General features: G+C 41.6%; 2 protein-coding genes across 7 annotated transcripts in view; one reads left to right on the top strand and one right to left on the bottom strand.

The window, feature by feature from the left end:
- The window catches only part of COPS3 (COP9 signalosome subunit 3), a 30301-nt gene extending 15255 nt beyond the window's left edge, over positions 1-15046 (top strand). For 5 of the 6 annotated variants that reach the window (XM_055306181.1, XM_055306183.1, XM_055306184.1 and 2 more), the window contains 5 exons: positions 1561-1734; positions 4673-4759; positions 12880-12993; positions 14349-14429; positions 14730-15046. In XM_055306181.1, coding sequence (XP_055162156.1) covers positions 1561-1734; positions 4673-4759; positions 12880-12993; positions 14349-14429; positions 14730-14783 — 510 coding nt within the window. In that variant the 3' untranslated portion in view covers positions 14784-15046. Of the gene's footprint in view, positions 1-1560; positions 2206-4672; positions 4760-12879; positions 12994-14348; positions 14430-14729 lie in introns of those variants that run through there. The other variant, XR_008661917.1, reaches the window with a different exon arrangement.
- Positions 10258-11094, bottom strand: LOC129497351 (ADP-ribosylation factor-like protein 2-binding protein). Its single transcript, XM_055306186.1, has one exon. The coding sequence runs from the start codon at positions 10844-10846 to the stop codon at positions 10355-10357; it is 492 nt and encodes a 163-aa protein (XP_055162161.1). The 5' UTR covers positions 10847-11094; the 3' UTR covers positions 10258-10354.
- Positions 15047-17089: the final 2043 nt, after the last annotated feature.

Here is a 17089-nt window from a genome sequence, read left to right as displayed (position 1 = left end):
ACACCCTGAGCCAAAGGCAGATGCTAAACCACTGAGCCACCCAGGCATCCCAGCAGTGTTGATTTTATTGAGCTCAATCTGTCTAAGTGTTAGGAAATCTTAAAGCCCCCATGTGAAAACCACAAGTTCTGCTCACTGAACTGTTGTTTTCATTGAGGACCCAGCTTTGGGATCACATAAAAAAAATAAATCATTAAAATTTAAAAAAAAACATGCTCATAGTTTATTTATTTAAAGATTTTATTTATTTATTAGAGGAGAGAGAGAGAGAAGGAGGCAGGCACAGAGACCGGCAGAGGGAGAAGCAGGCTCCATGCAGGGAGCCTGATGGGGGACTCGATCCTGGGTCTCCAGGATCAGGCCCTGAGCTAAAGGTGGCGCTAAACCACTGAGCCACCGGGCTGCCCTGCTCATGGTTTAGAATAAAATTTAGGGCAGGGTCACCTATGTGGCTCAGTTGGTTAAGTGTACACCTTGGCTCAGGTCATGATTCTGGGGTCCTCAGGAATCAGGTCCCATGTTGGGCTCCCTGCTTGGTTGGAAGCCTGCTTCTCCCTCTCCCCCTGCTTGTGATTGCGCATGCTTGCTTGTTCTCTCTCTCAAATAAATAAAATCTTTTAAAAAAATAGAATAAAATTTGGCAATTCAAAAGATTATGAGGTTACAATCATTTGGATAACAATTTTAACCTTGTTCTTTGTATAGAACTGAAAATTTCAGGATATCAATTTGAAAATCTTCCCCATGAGATTTTTATGCTATCTTGTTGAAGATCGCCAAGTGTTTTTTGCTGAAGACCCCTATTGTGTTTTTTTTCTTGTCAAAAAATAACAGATGAGCCTGGTGCATTTGGGAAGGTGTGTGTATATATGTGACAAAGTGTGCAAGACAGTTGAGAATGATGGAGATTTTGCCCCCCCCCAGTGCAATTCATCAGGAAAAAAAAAAGGCATGCATGCATTTATTAAATGCAGTATTCATTCTTTCTTTCTTTCTTTCTTTCTTTCTTTCTTTCTTTCTTTCTTTCTCTCTCTCTCTCTCTCTCTCTTTCTTTCTTTTTCTTTTTCTTTTTTTAGATTTTATTTATTTATTCATGAGAGACACAGAGAGAGAGAGAGGCAGAGACACAGGCAGAGGGAGAAGCAGGCTCCACGCAGGGAGCCTGACGTGGGACTCAATCCCGGGTCTCCAGGATCATGCCCTGGGCTGAAGGCGGCACTAAACCGCTGAGCCACCTGGGCTGCCCTTTTTTTTTTTTAGATTTTATTTATTCATGAGTGCAGTATGCTTTCACCTGCTATGCAGTTATTTGCTCTGAAATACAAAGTTTTTTTGATAATAAATCCCATTGAATGTCTATCTTTGGTCCTAAAAACTAGGCATTCACTTTGGGGGAAATTATAAGTTGCTAGGTAACGATAAAGAGTATTGAATGTACTTGTTCAAAACCTAGTAGTATGGTCGATCTGTTGTTGGTTTTTTTTTTTTTTTTTTGGCTGCCTCTAAGAAGTTTGTATCTCTAATGCTTTAATCTGATTTTTCCCACCTTTAATCCTTCAGCCTCTTAGCAACGCGTACCATGAGTTAGCACAAGTTTATTCAACCAATAATCCCTCAGAACTCCGCAACCTGGTGAACAAGCACAGTGAAACTTTTACTCGTGATAACAACATGGGGCTGGTGAAGCAATGCCTGTCTTCTCTTTATAAGAAGAATATTCAGAGGCTAACCAAGGTGAGGCAAGTGCCACTCTCAGATAGCATCTCCTCATTCTCCCAGGGCCTCCTCTTCTCTCCTCCTCCTCAGTGCTCAGAAGCAGACCCAGGGATACGGTGTGGCAGGATTTCTTTACTAAGCAACAACTCTCACTACTGATGACTTAGAAAGAGTTTGATTTATACCTTTTGGTCTTTTCAGGGCTAGAGCAGGGTATTTGAGAAGAGGAACAGGTGAAGAGGAAGATAGGTAGGAGATAACGGCTCCATGGGGAGGCAGAGAAAGGTAGCCTGAGAGAGGTAAACAGTGCCATGGGCAGTCGGGGGTGGGATTCATCATGCAGGCACGAATCTTTTGTGACAATTGTGACAAGCTGTAGAACCTCTTGGATGGTGCTGGTCTCTGAACTTCTTACTTGAACACAGCACGACCCTGACATTGCCACCTAGGCCAGAGTTGAATGAGCTATGTGCAGGTCAACTATAGGAGGTAAGCCAAGTACGTGATTTTTATTTTCAAAATGAAAGTAACCTGATGGTTCTGGATTGCAGGAAATGTGCTTATTATCAAGTGTTCAAACTACAAAAATGTATGAAAGAAAAATGAAATCTCAGGTGACCTCCAAAGGCACGTGCTATCGGTAGCAGGATGCTAAGAGCAGCTTAAACCACCAGGATCGTTTTTTCCTCCTGAAAAGGAGTCTAGTCAGAAGTAGCAGTTCACAGTGGGCGAGAACATGGATCAGTCTGTTCCCGGGCAGCAGCAGAGTAGAGGGTGAAGAGGCAGAGAGCCAGGATAGGGGATGTCTGTGGCTAGGTGATCTAGTGACAGAAGGCTCTGGGTGGAGGATCTGACAGTGAGAAGGCCTGAAGAAGCCGGAGAGTGGTGAGGAGGGGACAGTTGTGGAGGCAAGTAGTCCTTGCAAGGAGAGGAGGAAGGGAAAGTGAGGAGATGGCCAGTGAACAAGAAGGGGAACCCCTTCCAGTACTCGAGAGAGAGCGACCCTGGCTGCTTAACTCACAGAAGGAAATCAGGGGATTTGTAAAAAGTTAATTTGTAGAAAGAAAATGAAGAACAAGAAAGAGAAAGTAGCTCAAGAAATATCAAAAATGAATGTTGCTGTCAGCCAGAGAAAAGCCAAGTTGACCCACAGGCAAAAAAGGCCAGGATCTAAGAGATCAGGATAACCAGCAGCCTGATTTTCCCCACAAAATTTTTTTATTTGGTCCAAGTGCCAACAGAACCACTTGAAGTAAAAGTAGTTGCACCCTGTCTGTGACTGGTGCTTGCACTTTAGATGGAAGAATCAAAATGTTAGCATGGATAAAAGCGCCTTTCAGAAAAATGTTAAATTGCAGAGTGGCAAATAAACGTTAAATGAAAAAGGTGAAATCTTTGCAGGTGGTTGTTATATACTTTTTTTGTTATATACATCATGTCCTAGAGCCAGAACACTCGAAGTGGGAATAACCCAAGGATTTTCTAACCATGTCAGTCTCTTTCTCGTTCCAAAGTCAGAAAATCAGAAGTTTTTCATAAAATCTTAAGTAGATTGTCAGTGTCAGTGATGGGGGTGGTATTCATGGCATTGCTGGGGCCAAGGGATTATCACATGGAGATTAAATCTGCTACTTCTTATGCATGTTTTAGTGGACATTTTTCTATATTCTTCTCTCTGTTCTCTGTATGTATATGGAGATACAATTAAATGTGATTGGGATTATATTCTACATACTGTTCTCTACCCTGCTTTTTTGGTTCAGTATATCTTAAACCTCTTTCCGTGGCAATGTAAGCATATATCACAGTTACCCTATGTAGTAGTCTGTTTGATGGATGGATCACAATTGATTCAGTCTGTCTTCTCCTGGTGGACATTCAAGTGGAAGTTTCTATTTGTTTTGAGATAGGAAAAATGATAGTTCTGTATATTTAGAAATGTTGACTTTTTAAGTCTTCACTTGTGTTAAAGTGCTTATGTACTTTAAAAGTTAACAATAATTTCATTTTCTTGGATGCTACTCTTTAAAGTATATGTAGATTCGTTGGTCATTGGCTTATTAAAAATTCACATTTGGATTTTAACATGCCTTGCTCTGAAAAGGCCATTGCTCTAAGTATTGCCAACTTTCCTTTCAAAGAGCTCTTTTCATTTTCAGGTCCCCAGCAGAGCAGTGGAAAACACTGACTTCCTTCTAAACCCCCATGTGTTTGATATTTTAGCTTTGAATTTTGAAGAATGAATGTGATAATGTTAATTATTTTTAATAGGTAATACATTTATCATACAAAATTCAAAAGATACAAAAATCTCCATCCAGTTCCTATACCCTAGCCACCTCTTCTTCAGAGGCAACCAGTTTCTTGGCCTTCTAGAGGTTGTCTATGCATGTATATGCATGCATGAATGCACGCACCCCTCCTCACAGGTATATATACACTTTCGTTTACACAGCATGCCATGCACACTTGTTCATTCTCCCTTTTTTATATTTAATGGTATACATTATTATCTCAGATCTTATTTCAGTCCGTGAGAAGTATCTGGGTTTTTGGGGGGTTTTTTGTTTTGTTTTGTTTTGTTTTTTACAACTGCATAGGAGTCTGTTGATGCAATTGTACCAGACTGCACTAACCTGCCCTCTGTGGTGGACATTTAAGTGGTTCCAGTCCTTTGCTCTCACAGACAGTGCTGCATAAATAACCTAGTGCGTGCATACGTCACTCAGACCCGTAGGAATGTATGTGCCAGAAAACATTTCTAGAAGTCATTACTCCTCTAGGAAACTGATGACTAAAGCCACAGGTTTTATCAAATCATCTTCACAACAAATAATTACTTTGCACTGTAATGGAAAGCAAATTTTCAGTAATTCAGTAGAGCTCTGTACGCATTGAATAAAATGTATGTCCTCAGTTGTTTCTACCTATGATTAATTCTACTTCTGAATTTCAGACCTTTTTAACATTATCGTTACAAGATATGGCAAGTCGTGTGCAGTTATCTGGACCTCAGGAGGCAGAGAAATATGTCCTACACATGGTAAGTGTGTTTTCACTTTTAAAAAGTTAGTGGATTTTTGTCCTTGTAAAAGTCATAGGTGTTCATTATAGATAATATTTTTAAAGAGGAGGGAGGGATGCCTGGATGGCTGAGTGGTTTGTCACCTGCCTTTGGCCAGGTGCGTGATCCTGGAGGACCGCTATCTAGTTCTGCGTGGGGCTCCCTGCATGGAGCCTGCTTCTCTTTCTGCCTGTGTCTCTGCCTCTCACTGTGTCTCTCATGAATAAATAAACAAAATCTTTTTAAAAAATAAATAAAAAAGGGATCCCTGGGTGGCGCAGCGGTTTGGCGCCTGCCTTTGGCCCAGGGCGCGATCCTGGAGACCCGGGATCGAATCCCACGTCGGGCTTCCGGTGCATGGAGCCTGCTTCTCCCTCTGCCTGTGTCTTTGCCTCTCTCTCTCTCTGTGACTATCATAAATAAATAAAAATAAAAAAAATTTTTTTTAAAAAGTATTTTCAAAATAAATAAATAAATGAATGAATAAATAAATAAATAAATAAATAAATAAATAAATAAATAAATAAATAAATAAATAAATAAATAAATAAATAAAGGAGGGACATTCAAAGTCAGCCTTTGGATATTTTGGATTTTTTTTGGATTTTGTTTCCTTACAACCTATGGGGTTTTCCAGTCATAGGTGCTCATATGATGTACATGGTGTGTCCTGTTTGTCCTCCTTATTTACATTTTTTTCTTAAAGATTTATCTATTTATTCATGAGAGACAGACTGAAAGAGAGAGACAGAGACATAGGCAGAGAGAAAAGCAGGCTCCTCACAGGGAGCCTGATGTGGGACTCGATCCTGGATCTGGATCCCGGATCATGACCTGAGCTGAAGGCAGGCACCCAACCACTGAGCCACCCAGGCATCCCATACATTTTTAAAACACTTGTGAAATTATTCAGATGTACCAAGAGTCATAAAGCAGTGCTACTCAATGTGCTGGTCCATGATGAAGTCATGAACTTGTGCTCATATGTAGGTCAGGGCACTGCTGCCCACACCAAGGATGTCCTGCTCAGCTAGAGAGTGAACAGTTGTTGACTGGGATCGGACTTGAGCCCCTTACCTCCTCACGGGCCATTGTCCATTCCCGACCACGCTTACAGCAGTATGGACAATAAAGGGGGCACCATCTCAGTACCCATCTTCAGAAATCAGGTATTACCAATACCCCTTCTGGTAATGTCCCAGTTACATCTCTCCACTCCCTAATTTGGATAAGCATCATTTAAGTGAGCACATGGTAGGGGTGCCTGGGTGGTTCAGTCAGTTAAGCGTCTGCCTTTGGTTCAGGTGGTGATCTTGGGGTCCTGGAATCAAGCCCACATCGGGCTCTCTGCTCAGCAGGAGTCTGCTTCCCTTCCTCCCCTGCCCCCCCCCTTTACTCATGTATGCGTACTCTCTCTCAAATATATACAATCTTTTTAAAAATATTTTTTATTTATTTATTCATAAGAGAGACAGAGGCAGAGACAGAGGCAGAGGAGAAGCAGGCTCCATGCAGGGAGCCTGATGTGGGACTCGATCTCAGGACCGTAGGATCACCACCTGAGCCAAAGGCAGATGGTTACCATTGAGTCACCCAGGTGTCCCAATAAAATCTTTTAAAAATAAATTTTAAAATGAGTACATAGTAACCCACTGAATGATACATTGTAATCTACTTACCTATTCAGTTATGTAAATACATGGCTCTGATCTGATCTGTCAAACTAAACATGTTCTCAGCCCAGGTCAGGCAAATCTTGGGTCTACATAGAAAGTCAGCATTACATTTTTCTGCTAATGATCTCCCCTCTGATTTCAGGAACACTGCCATATCAGGATTAGGAGTAAAAAAACTATTTTCCATTATGATAATGAAGTACTTTATTTCCATAGAGCAATTTACAAATGTTTTGAGGTTTTTCTCCTTCAACCTAATTCTCAAAACACACGCACCCTTTCCAAAGAAACAAAATCTGACTTGATCAGCTTTGGAGTGCCTTTCAAGAGTGTAAACTCTACAGGGGTTACACAGACCGAGTAAGCTACATGGTAACCCCAGGAAACTCACTATTTGGTGGGTGAGAAGAAATGTGTTTATGACACCTGTAAGGACACATGAGCTAGGGAAATGCTTTAAGGGAGCAAAATGGGGGCAGGGGTGGTGGTGGTGCATTTTGAACAGTTTGTGAACAACCCAGACAGACCCTAACAGGCTCTAGATCAACCAGCAGTGTTTTGTCTACCATGGGACATTTGGCAATATTTGAAGATATTTTTGGTTGTCACAGCTAGGGGTCCTAACATCTAGTGGGTAGAAGCCAGGGATGCTGCTATACGTCCTGCAATGCAGAGGACCACTCCCACAGCAGACAATTATCCTGCCCAGGATATCCATATTGCCAACCTTGAGTGTAAGCTCAAGACTTGCTCTAGAGTATCAGGTCTTTGGGGATGGGGAATGTTGTTGTTGTTTGTAAGAACAGTTTGAGGTTCACAGCAAAATTGAGGGGAAGTTACAGACATTTCCCATATGCCCCCTGCCCCTGTACATCCATAGCTTTCTCCATTATCAACAACCCTCACCAAAGTGACACATGTGCTACATTTGGTGGCCTACCCTGACAGGTGGTCATTCGAAATCTATAGTTTACACAAAGGTTCACTCTTAGTATTGTACATTCTGTAGGTTTTGACATGGATAATGACATGTGTCCATCATTATGGTATACAGAGTTATTTTTACTGCCCTAAAAATGCTCTGTGCTCTGCCTTTTCATCTTACCCCTGTCAACCAGTGATATTTTTTATTGTCTTCATAGTTTTGTTTTTTCCAGAATGTCATGTAGTTGGAATCCCACAGAATGTAGCCTTTTCACATTGGCTTCTTTCATTTAGTAATCAAAATTTATGGTTCCTCAATGTCTTTTCATGGCTTAGTGCTCATTTATTTTTAGTGCTGAGTAATGTTCCATTGCCTGGATGGTGGGACAGGTTATCCATTCACCTCCTGAAGGACATCTTAGTTGCTTTCAAATTTTGGCAATTACGAGTAAAGTTACTATAAACATCCATGTCAGGTTTTGTGTGGTCGTAAGTTTTCAGCTCCCTTGGATAAATACTAAGGAGTGTGATTGCTGGCTCATATAAGACTATGTTTAGTTTTGTGAGAAGCTGCCAAACTGTCTTTCAAAGTGGCAGCACCATTTTGCATTCCCACCAGCAATGAAAGAGAGGTCCGATTGGCCCACATCCTTACCAGCATTTGATGTTGTCAGTGTGCCAGATTTTGGCCACTCTAACAGGCATGTAGTGGTATCACATGTTAATTTGCATTTCCCTGATGACCTAGGATATAAAGCATCTTTTCATATGCTTATTTGCCATCTGTATGTCATCTTTGGTGAAGTATCTGTTCAGGTATATTTGGCCCATTCTTTAATGTTTGTTTTCTTGTTGAGTTTAAGAGTTCTTTGCATATATTTTTCTCTTTTTTTAAAATCTCATTGCCCAACATGGGGCTCAAACTCCCAAACCCAAGATCAGGAGTCACATACTCCACTGACTGAGCCAGATAAGCCAATTCTTTGTATATTTTGGATAACAATTCTTTGTCAGACGTGTCTTTTAAATATTTTCTCCCAGTCTGTGGCTTGTCTTCTCATCTTGACATTGTGTTTTGCAGGGAGAGGCTTTTAATTTTAATAGGAGCCCAGCTTATCAATTATTTCTTTCACAGATTATGTCGTTAGTGTAATACCTAAAAAGTTATCACACCCAAGATCATCTAGATTTTCTCCTACATTATCTTCTGGGAGTTTTATAGTTCTGCGTTTTACATTTAGATCTGTGACCCATTTGAATTAATTTTTCTTAAGGATGTAAGGTCTGTGTCTAGATTCATTTTTTTGCATGTAGATGACCAGTTGTTCCAGTACTATTTATTGAAAAGACTTATCTTGCTCCATTGTATTGCCTTTGCTCCTTTGTCAAAGATCTGTTGACTATTTATGTAGGCCTATTTCTGGGTTCTCTATTCCACTGATGTGTTTCTTCTACAAACACCATGTTGCCTTGATTATTGTAGCTTTATGGTAAGTTTTAAGGTCAGGTAGTACCAGCCCTCCAACTTTGTTCTTCCTTAATACTGTGTTGGCTATTCTGGGTCTTCTGTCTCTTCACATAAACAACAGTTTGTTGATATCCATAAAATAACTTGCTGGGATTTTGACTGGGATTGTGTTGAATCTATAAATTGGGAGGAACGGACATCTTGATAATAGAGAGTCTTCTTTTTTTTTTTTTTTTTTTTTTTTTTTTTTTTCAGCAGAGTCTTGTTTTTACTTAAGGAAAAAATATAGAAGGTACACATTGGGAATTGAAATACACTATGCTTTTTCTTTCTAGAGGTATGATATGTCTTTTCTGGTCAGTAATTTCTCTGAAACATTGTGTTACGTCAAAGCCTACAGATGACCAGTGAAGCTGTCTGCTCTCCTACCTCTGTTGAGCTAGCTCAGTGGAACTCCATCTTGGCAGGCAGATTCTGACAGGAGGAGGCAACTACAGAGACCCTACCCCCAACAGAACACCTAACAAAATGATTTATATGGAAAGGGATTTCAGAAACCTGTACAAACACTTAACATGCTGTAAGAAAGGGAGACCTTTTAGCCTACTTCCAGCATAAGCACACACTCGTTGGCGCCCAGTAAACCAGGCATGCCAACAAAGAAAGCCTTTTCGCTTTCATAGCACTAACAGCTAAAAAGCACATAGCATATAATACTTTGATCTTTAAGTGGGTAATCATGGAGGCTCCAAGATTATATCCACTAGGTTAGCCTGAGTATTTACCTATAAAAATATTTTTCTAAAAAATGCTTAAGAGGATTCTAGAAACAGACTACATCAAGGACTAGCAGAAGACAGTGATGCAAGGACTGCGAAGTGAAAGACAAGAAACTGATTTTCACATGGAGCTTCAGGTACAGGACTGAATCCTCAGCTGATTCCTAGAGCCGAGGCTAGCTGGGATGTGGCAGGGAGCTCAGCCAGGTGGCTGGCTTGATTAACAGCCTAGGGAAATGTTCCCCAACAGGAAGAACCCCCTTTGGGGCTGCAGGTCTGATGAAACGATGCATACAGAAGGCTGTGAGCACACAAGAGCCTGATGGACATGCAGAACCTGCTGAGCCAAAGTGGGCCGGAGAGGATGGGTTCTTCCAAATGCTTCTGACCTACCAGCATGTATATCAGGGGAAGACCTACCAGCATGTATATCAGGGGAAGAGGCCCCGGTGTGATGCCCGCCTTGGGCTTGCTCCAGAAGGGCCTGACGCAGAGGCCTGAGGCAGGGGGTCTGCTCGGGGAGGAGTGCTAGGATTACCGAACACGAGAAGGTGCTTCAGGGTCTCTGGAGGGTCAGTGGATTGTCTTCTGACCCATCAATACTTAACATTAATGAGTTGTAAAACAGAGTCAGTCTTTCCAACGTGTATTGTCACATTAGTCAGAGCCTCTTCCAGTCTATTGGGCTGGCAACGTCCAGAAAGATCCCATTGCTGGGTGGTGGGACCTAGGGCCGCAGGTCATTCTGGGAAGCTGGCACAGAAGATGATTTGCACAATGAAGTCACCACTAAACCACTGCTTAAGTCCAGTCCCCGACCTTCTTTTTCTGCTCTGTAGTCCAGAAACATTTCTTTAAAAGCCAGGAAATCTGTAAACGTGAGCAGCATGTCAAATATGTCGCCTGCCACTTCATCTTTATGGTGCTGTAAAGTTGTTGTGAAAGCCGCCATGTTAAACCCAGGAATCCGCTCCAGCAGCTGTTCTTCAATATACTTCTCTACCAAAGAAATATATTCATTAAAAATAGGCGTGTAGGTGAGTTTATTCTCTTCCGTGTCTTCAAACTCCTGATAGTACTTGTCCATGAAATTCCTCTGTAGTAACTGGAACTCGTCATCCATGATGATGTCCTCTAAATATCCAACCACAGCGTCGAATTCTGCATCAGAGGCAGAAGAGAACGACAGCGCGAAGCTCTCTTCCTCTAGGGCGTCCATCGCCGCCGCCGCCGCCGCATCCACCCGCGGGGCGAGCGCGCCCGTCGACCTTACCCCGCCCGCGGCCCGGGCCCAGCCTCCGCTCTGCTCCGTGGAGCCCCAGCCCGCATCCGGGAGGCCTCGCCGCCGACGCCGCGGCCGCTCACCGCCCGGGCCTCAGGCCTCAGGCTCCCCGGCGGCGGCCACGCGCCGCCCGGGCCCCCGCGCCCGGCCAGGCCTCTCGGCGCGCGCCGCCCTCGCCGCGGGGTCCGGGCGTCAGTTACCCACAATAGAGAGTCTTCTTATTTGTGCACATGGAATATCTCTCCATTTAGTCCTTTTTTTATTTCCTTCCTTATTCTTTGATTTTGCTCATAGGTCTTGTACATATTTTGTTAGATTTATTCTTAAGTGTTTCATTTGGGGTGGGGATAATGCTAATGTAAATTGGATTGTTTTTAATTTGAAGTTCCCACTCATTTGTTGCTGGTTTACAGGAAAATGATTGACTTTTCCATATTAACCTTGTATTCTGCAACCTCGCTATAATTGCCTATTAGTTCCAGGAGGGTTTTTCTGTTGATACTTTCAGATTTTCTATATAGACAGCCTTCCTTATCTGTAAACAAAGACAGCTTTATTTCTTCTTTCCCAACTTTTTAATTTCCTTTTTAGTCTTATTAAACTTCCAGTATATGTTGGAAGGAGTGGTATGAGGGGATATCCTTGCCCGGCTCCTCATCTTTGTGGGGAAGCTTTGAATTTATCACCATTAAGTGTGATGTTACGTGTAGGGTTTTTGTAGATATTCTTTATGAAATTGAAGGCATTCCCCCCTATATTCTTACTTTACTGAAAGTTTTTTTTATCATGAATGGTTACTAGAGTTTATGAGATATTTTTTCTGCATCTGTTGATATGATCATGATCTCTTTGGTCTGCTCATGTGATGAATTACTTTAATTGATTCTTGAATGTTCATCCAGCCTTGCATACTTGGGATAAATCCTGTTTGGTTGTGGTTTATGTACTTTTTATTTTTTTTTTTAGAGAGAGAGTACGCGTGCATGTGTGAGCAAGAGCAGGGGAGGGAGAGAGGGAGGAGAGGGAGAATCTCAAGCAGATCCTGCTGAGTGTAGAGCCTGATGTGGGGCCAGATCTCACCACCCTGATCATGATCTGAGCCAAAATCATCCTTTTTTTTTTTGGGGGGGGGGTCATTGGATTTGCTTATATTTTGTTGAGGATTTTTGCATGTATGTTCATGTGAGGTACTGGTCTATAGTTCTCTTTTCTTGTATTTGTCTGGTTTTAATATTAGGGCAAACCTGGCCTCATAGAATGAATTGGGAAGCATTCCCTCCACTTATATCCTCTGAAAGAGATTGTAGAGATGTTATGAAATCTCTGTAGAGTAGGAAGTTGATTGGTGGTTGCCAGGAGCTGAAAGAATGGGAAAAGGAGTCAGTGCTCAAATGGGTACAGGGTTTCCTTTTGGGTAATGAAAATATTTTGGAACTAGATAGAAGTGGTGGCTACACATTACAAATTACACTGACTTGTTCACTTTATTTTTTTCTTAAGATTATTTTATTTATTTTTTTATTGAGAGAGAGCAAGAGAAAGCACAAGCAGGGGAAGGGGCAGAGGGAAAGAGAGAAGCAGACTCCTCACTGAGTAGGGAGCCCAATGCAGGGCTCAATCCCAGGACCCTGAGATCATGACCTGAGCTGGAGGCAGACACTTAACTGAGCCACCCAGGCGCACCTGAATTTTTCACTTTAAAATGGTTAATTTACATCATGTGAAACTTAGTTCAGTAAAAACTTGCAAGGGCCAGTGTGTGTATGTAGGGTGTGTTTTGCACCCCTTAGCATGTATAATGGTGCCTAACAAATGGTAGGTGTTCAGTAAGTACTTGTTCAATAAACAGATGGTGCTTAAAAATACACATACAAGCTTACTGCTTTTTGTCCTTTCTCCCAATTATGTTGAAACAGTATATATCTACATAGTGTCCAGGTCTAAACTACTCCTGATTTCTTTTTTTACAGATAGAGGATGGTGAAATTTTTGCAAGTATTAATCAGAAGGATGGAATGGTCAGTTTCCATGATAACCCTGAAAAATATAATAACCCAGCCATGCTTCATAATATCGATCAAGAGGTAAATACAAATGTCACGTTTTGATTTAAGTGATGTTCGAGATTCTGTATTTGAAATAACTGTCTCTATGCTCTAGGACAATTTTAGTTTTAGATACAGGTAATTCCCAACTAGTTTCTAGGAACATCTTAGTTCCTGGGAAGTTATTTTAAAAATGGGCATTGCTTCAACCTCTCCCAGATTGTATGGTTATAAGTAAATAAATGGTGGGTTGGATTTCACCAAAGCCTAGTTTAGCTACTAAAACACTTTAGGGTCTTTCAATCAGTACAATTTATCTACACCCAACCATCATTTATAATGTAGAGCCTCATTTCTGTGAGAGTGCACTCAGAATTCCAGGTGGGAAAGTCAGAAACATCAGTGTCAGGGTGGCTGGAGGGGCAAGCCGTCCTGCAGTTTCCTATTAGGCAGCAGCCAAGAGCCAGAGCAGTCCCATTTGCATCTTCTGAGGTCATGCTGCTCTGAGTGCCACTCGGGTCTAGATATGAGTTAGGATTGTGTGGACAGTCTATGTTTCTTACCTCAGACATCAAATCTCAGAAACCTGGGATGCCTGGTTGGGTCAGCAATTGAGTGTCTGCTTTTGGCTTGGGGCATGATCCCAGAGTCGCAGGATCAAGTCCCGCATCGGGCTCCCTGCATGGAGCCTGCTTCTCCCTCTGCCTATGTCTCTGTGTCTCTCATGAATAAATAAATAAAATCTTAAAAAAAAAAAAACAAAAAAAAAACCTCTCAGAAACCTAAAAGCAATCCAGAGTAACATAGTATATACTTCCACAGTCCTTTTCCAATTTACAATCCGGAAGACCCATGAAAACTGGAGGGTTTTGGTAACTTAATGTGATGGCGAATTTCACCTGAAATGATGTATAGCCTTTATCCCACTTATTGTGCATATTTTTAGGTTTCAGTGCAAAAGATATTAATGTGTCTGATTATGGGTGCTTCCCTAGATCCTATTGGGATGTTAGGTAATATACAGTATTTTTCCTGTTAACTTTCCGCATTCAAAAAATTCTGATTCCAAAACCTATGTAGCCTCAGGCATTTCAGATCATGGGAGTATGAACATATAGCTCCCTATATTGATAATTTAGGTTAAAAAAGGAGGTAAATTGGGCAGCCCAGTGGCTCAAGCGTTTTAGCGCTGCCTTCAGCCCAGGGTGTGATCCGGGAGATCCGGGATCGAGTCCCACGTTGGGCTCCCTGCGTGGAGCCTGCTTCTCCCTCTGCCTATGTCTCTGCCTGCCTCTCTCTCTCTCTCTCTCATAAATAAATAAATATATATATATAAAGGAGGTAGATTGACCTAAACTCGCTTACTAACCACCTTCAAACATGTCTGTCACCAGATGCTGAAGTGCATAGAGCTGGATGAGCGACTGAAGGCCATGGACCAGGAGATCACAGTGAACCCCCAGTTCGTACAGAAGGTGATTAAGGTTCCCTTTGTTAACTAGAAATGGCCTGGGTAGAAAAGGAGGGGTATTTCCTCATCAGAACTGTGACCTTGATTTGAGGTTAAATGTTTAGTTGCCCCAAGGTCCTAAAAAATCCTTGTCACTAAGTTCACAGAGAGTCACGGAGGGCATTTTCAAACTATAATAGCCTTTCTATGTGTACACAGGGTGGCTGACGGTCGTTGGGGAGGGTGACGTGTGCTTGTTTGGGGCTGAAGGGAAACCTTTGACGAGAACAAACATAAATAGATTGTCTTACTTTCCTCTTTACAGAGCATGGGATCACAAGAAGATGATTCTGGAAACAAACCATCTAGTTACTCTTGAAACTAACATCCATCCTGAGTTAGATGAAATTTATCACCTTGGCCAGTGGCAAGTGTTAGGAGGGCAGCAGGGAGGACCAAGCCTGTGTGACCTGGACATTAAGAAATTACATTTTGTTTTGACATCTTCAGTCCTATGTGCTTTAAGAAAACCATTCTCTCTGCAAAGAAAGGAAAAAAAATTCAAACTTTAAAGTCTGTTGTGGATTTATTTATCCTCAGATTAATGTTGTTGCATTAAATCTACATTTTTGTTTTAAATTACTTGAACATTCATGTGTCTTCTGTATCGCTTTATTCCCCCCTCTAAAAAGTTTTTAAAGGATATATTCATTGTGTGAACAGGAATAGTTAAAACTTCAGGAATTTTTGGAAGATTTTAATCTAAAGTTCGATATTGGTGGCCTTTACAGAGGAAAAAAAAGCCTAGGAGAGTTTATAATGCAGAAGCTAATTTTTTATCAATAGAATTAATATGCATTTTAGTGACAGTATGAACTGTGAATTCAGGAGATGCTGTTGTGTGCTTTCTAACCTGTGGTATGTGCTACACTCTTGTAGTCTTGGAAATGGCATTTTTTATGAGACCAGCGCCAGATTTTCCTGTATTTTCTTCCAGAAGCATTTTCAGTTAAGCTACATGGCTGCATCTTGATTACTGTGTTCAGAGTCTAGTATAGAACTCTGAAATGTTGTCTAATGAGGGCTCACCGATTAAGCCGGGAAATGGTGTGTGGTCTTAGTAAAGTATGATAAGAATTTAGTCCTTAAAAATGTCTCTCTCTTGCTAGCAACATTCACTTTTTAAAATGTGTCAACTTGTATAGTCAGTCACATTTTCATTATTTACAAAAAGAAAACTTACACCTCATGTAAAAAGTTGCCCCTAATCGACTTTGGGGGTCAGATGATCTATATTGGTACCTCTGCTATGCTTCAGGAAAGCAGCCACAGACAATGAGTTCCAATAAAACAGATACAAAAATTGGCAGAGGGCTGGATTTGACCCTTTATCAAAATTCTCAAATTTTCTAGCTCAAATTAGTACTGCTTGCAGGCTGCACTATTTTCACTTATGTTTACATGTACCTATGCTAAGGAAAGAAAAAATATTTCATGGAAATTTTCCTTTTATCAGCACAGTAAATTACAGAGTTTTTAAAAACAAATTGGACAACTTTCTGATTTTCCTACATCTAAATTAAAATCACCTGAAATGTGGGGCACTTGGGTGGCTCAGTCAGTTAAGCCATCTGCCTTCAGTTCAGGTCATGGTCTCAGGGTCCTGGGATCCAGCCGCTGGGCAGGCTTTCTGCTCAGTGGGGAGTGTGCTTCTCCCTCTGCCCCTCTCTCTGCTGCTCTGCCTACTTCTGCACACACCAGACTCTCTGTGTCAGATAAATAAAATCTTTTAAAAATTCTTAAAAAAAAAATTACCTAAAATGTGTTTGAGAATTCTATTAGCTACCAGTCATGACTATTTTAAGAATAATTCTATTGTGGGCTTCTCATGAATTGGACACTATTCATTTTTTCCTAAAATGAATTCATTAAAACCCCACTGTTTGCAAACCACACATCCTTGCCCCTCCTGTGTCTGTTGTCTCTCACCTTCACAACCACCTTTCTGATCTAGGGCTAGAACTCTGCACATCACATTTTGTTTTTTTTACCAACTAGAGGCAGACTGGAAGGCTAGGGAGGAAAAAAAAGCCAGGCCTCCCCACTGTCTGCTTCCCATTGAAGAGTAAAACCCCAGCAACAGCTCTCTGCCTTAACATTATGGTTCAATGCAGCAGCAGTGAGGCCTGGTTGCATTTCCCATGCTCCTAGAATTAGCCTTCTCTTAATTGTTGAGAGATTCCACACTCAAAAGGCAGGCCTCCCTCACATGCACAGCCTGGGGACCCAGTTCTACTGGCACCTTCAACCTTCTAAATTCTGTTAATACCTCTCCCATTTGTCCCCCAGGCCCTAAGGGTGGTATCTACTCCCTTCTTCTTCTTCTTCTTTTTTTTTTTTAAAGATTTTATTTATGAGGGACAGAGAGAGAGAGAGGGGCAGAGGCAGAAGCAGGCTCCCTGCAGGGAGCCTGATGAATGACTCAATTCCGAGGTTCCGGGATCATGACCTGAGCTGAAGGCAGACACCCAACCACTGAGCCACCCAGACACCCCTGGTATCTACTTCCTGCAGTTACTACCTTGGTGAGATATTTTTCCCCCTTCCCCAACACCTGCTTAATGTACTTATTATTTCTGTTAAGCTGGTGAGTGGTTTCTCTCTCGACAGGCGTTACTTCTGAAA

Source organism: Nyctereutes procyonoides, unplaced genomic scaffold (genome assembly GCF_905146905.1).
Source record: "Nyctereutes procyonoides isolate TBG_1078 unplaced genomic scaffold, NYPRO_anot_genome, whole genome shotgun sequence".
Lineage (NCBI taxonomy): Eukaryota > Metazoa > Chordata > Mammalia > Carnivora > Canidae > Nyctereutes > Nyctereutes procyonoides.
This window is presented reverse-complemented; position numbering and strand designations above follow the sequence as displayed.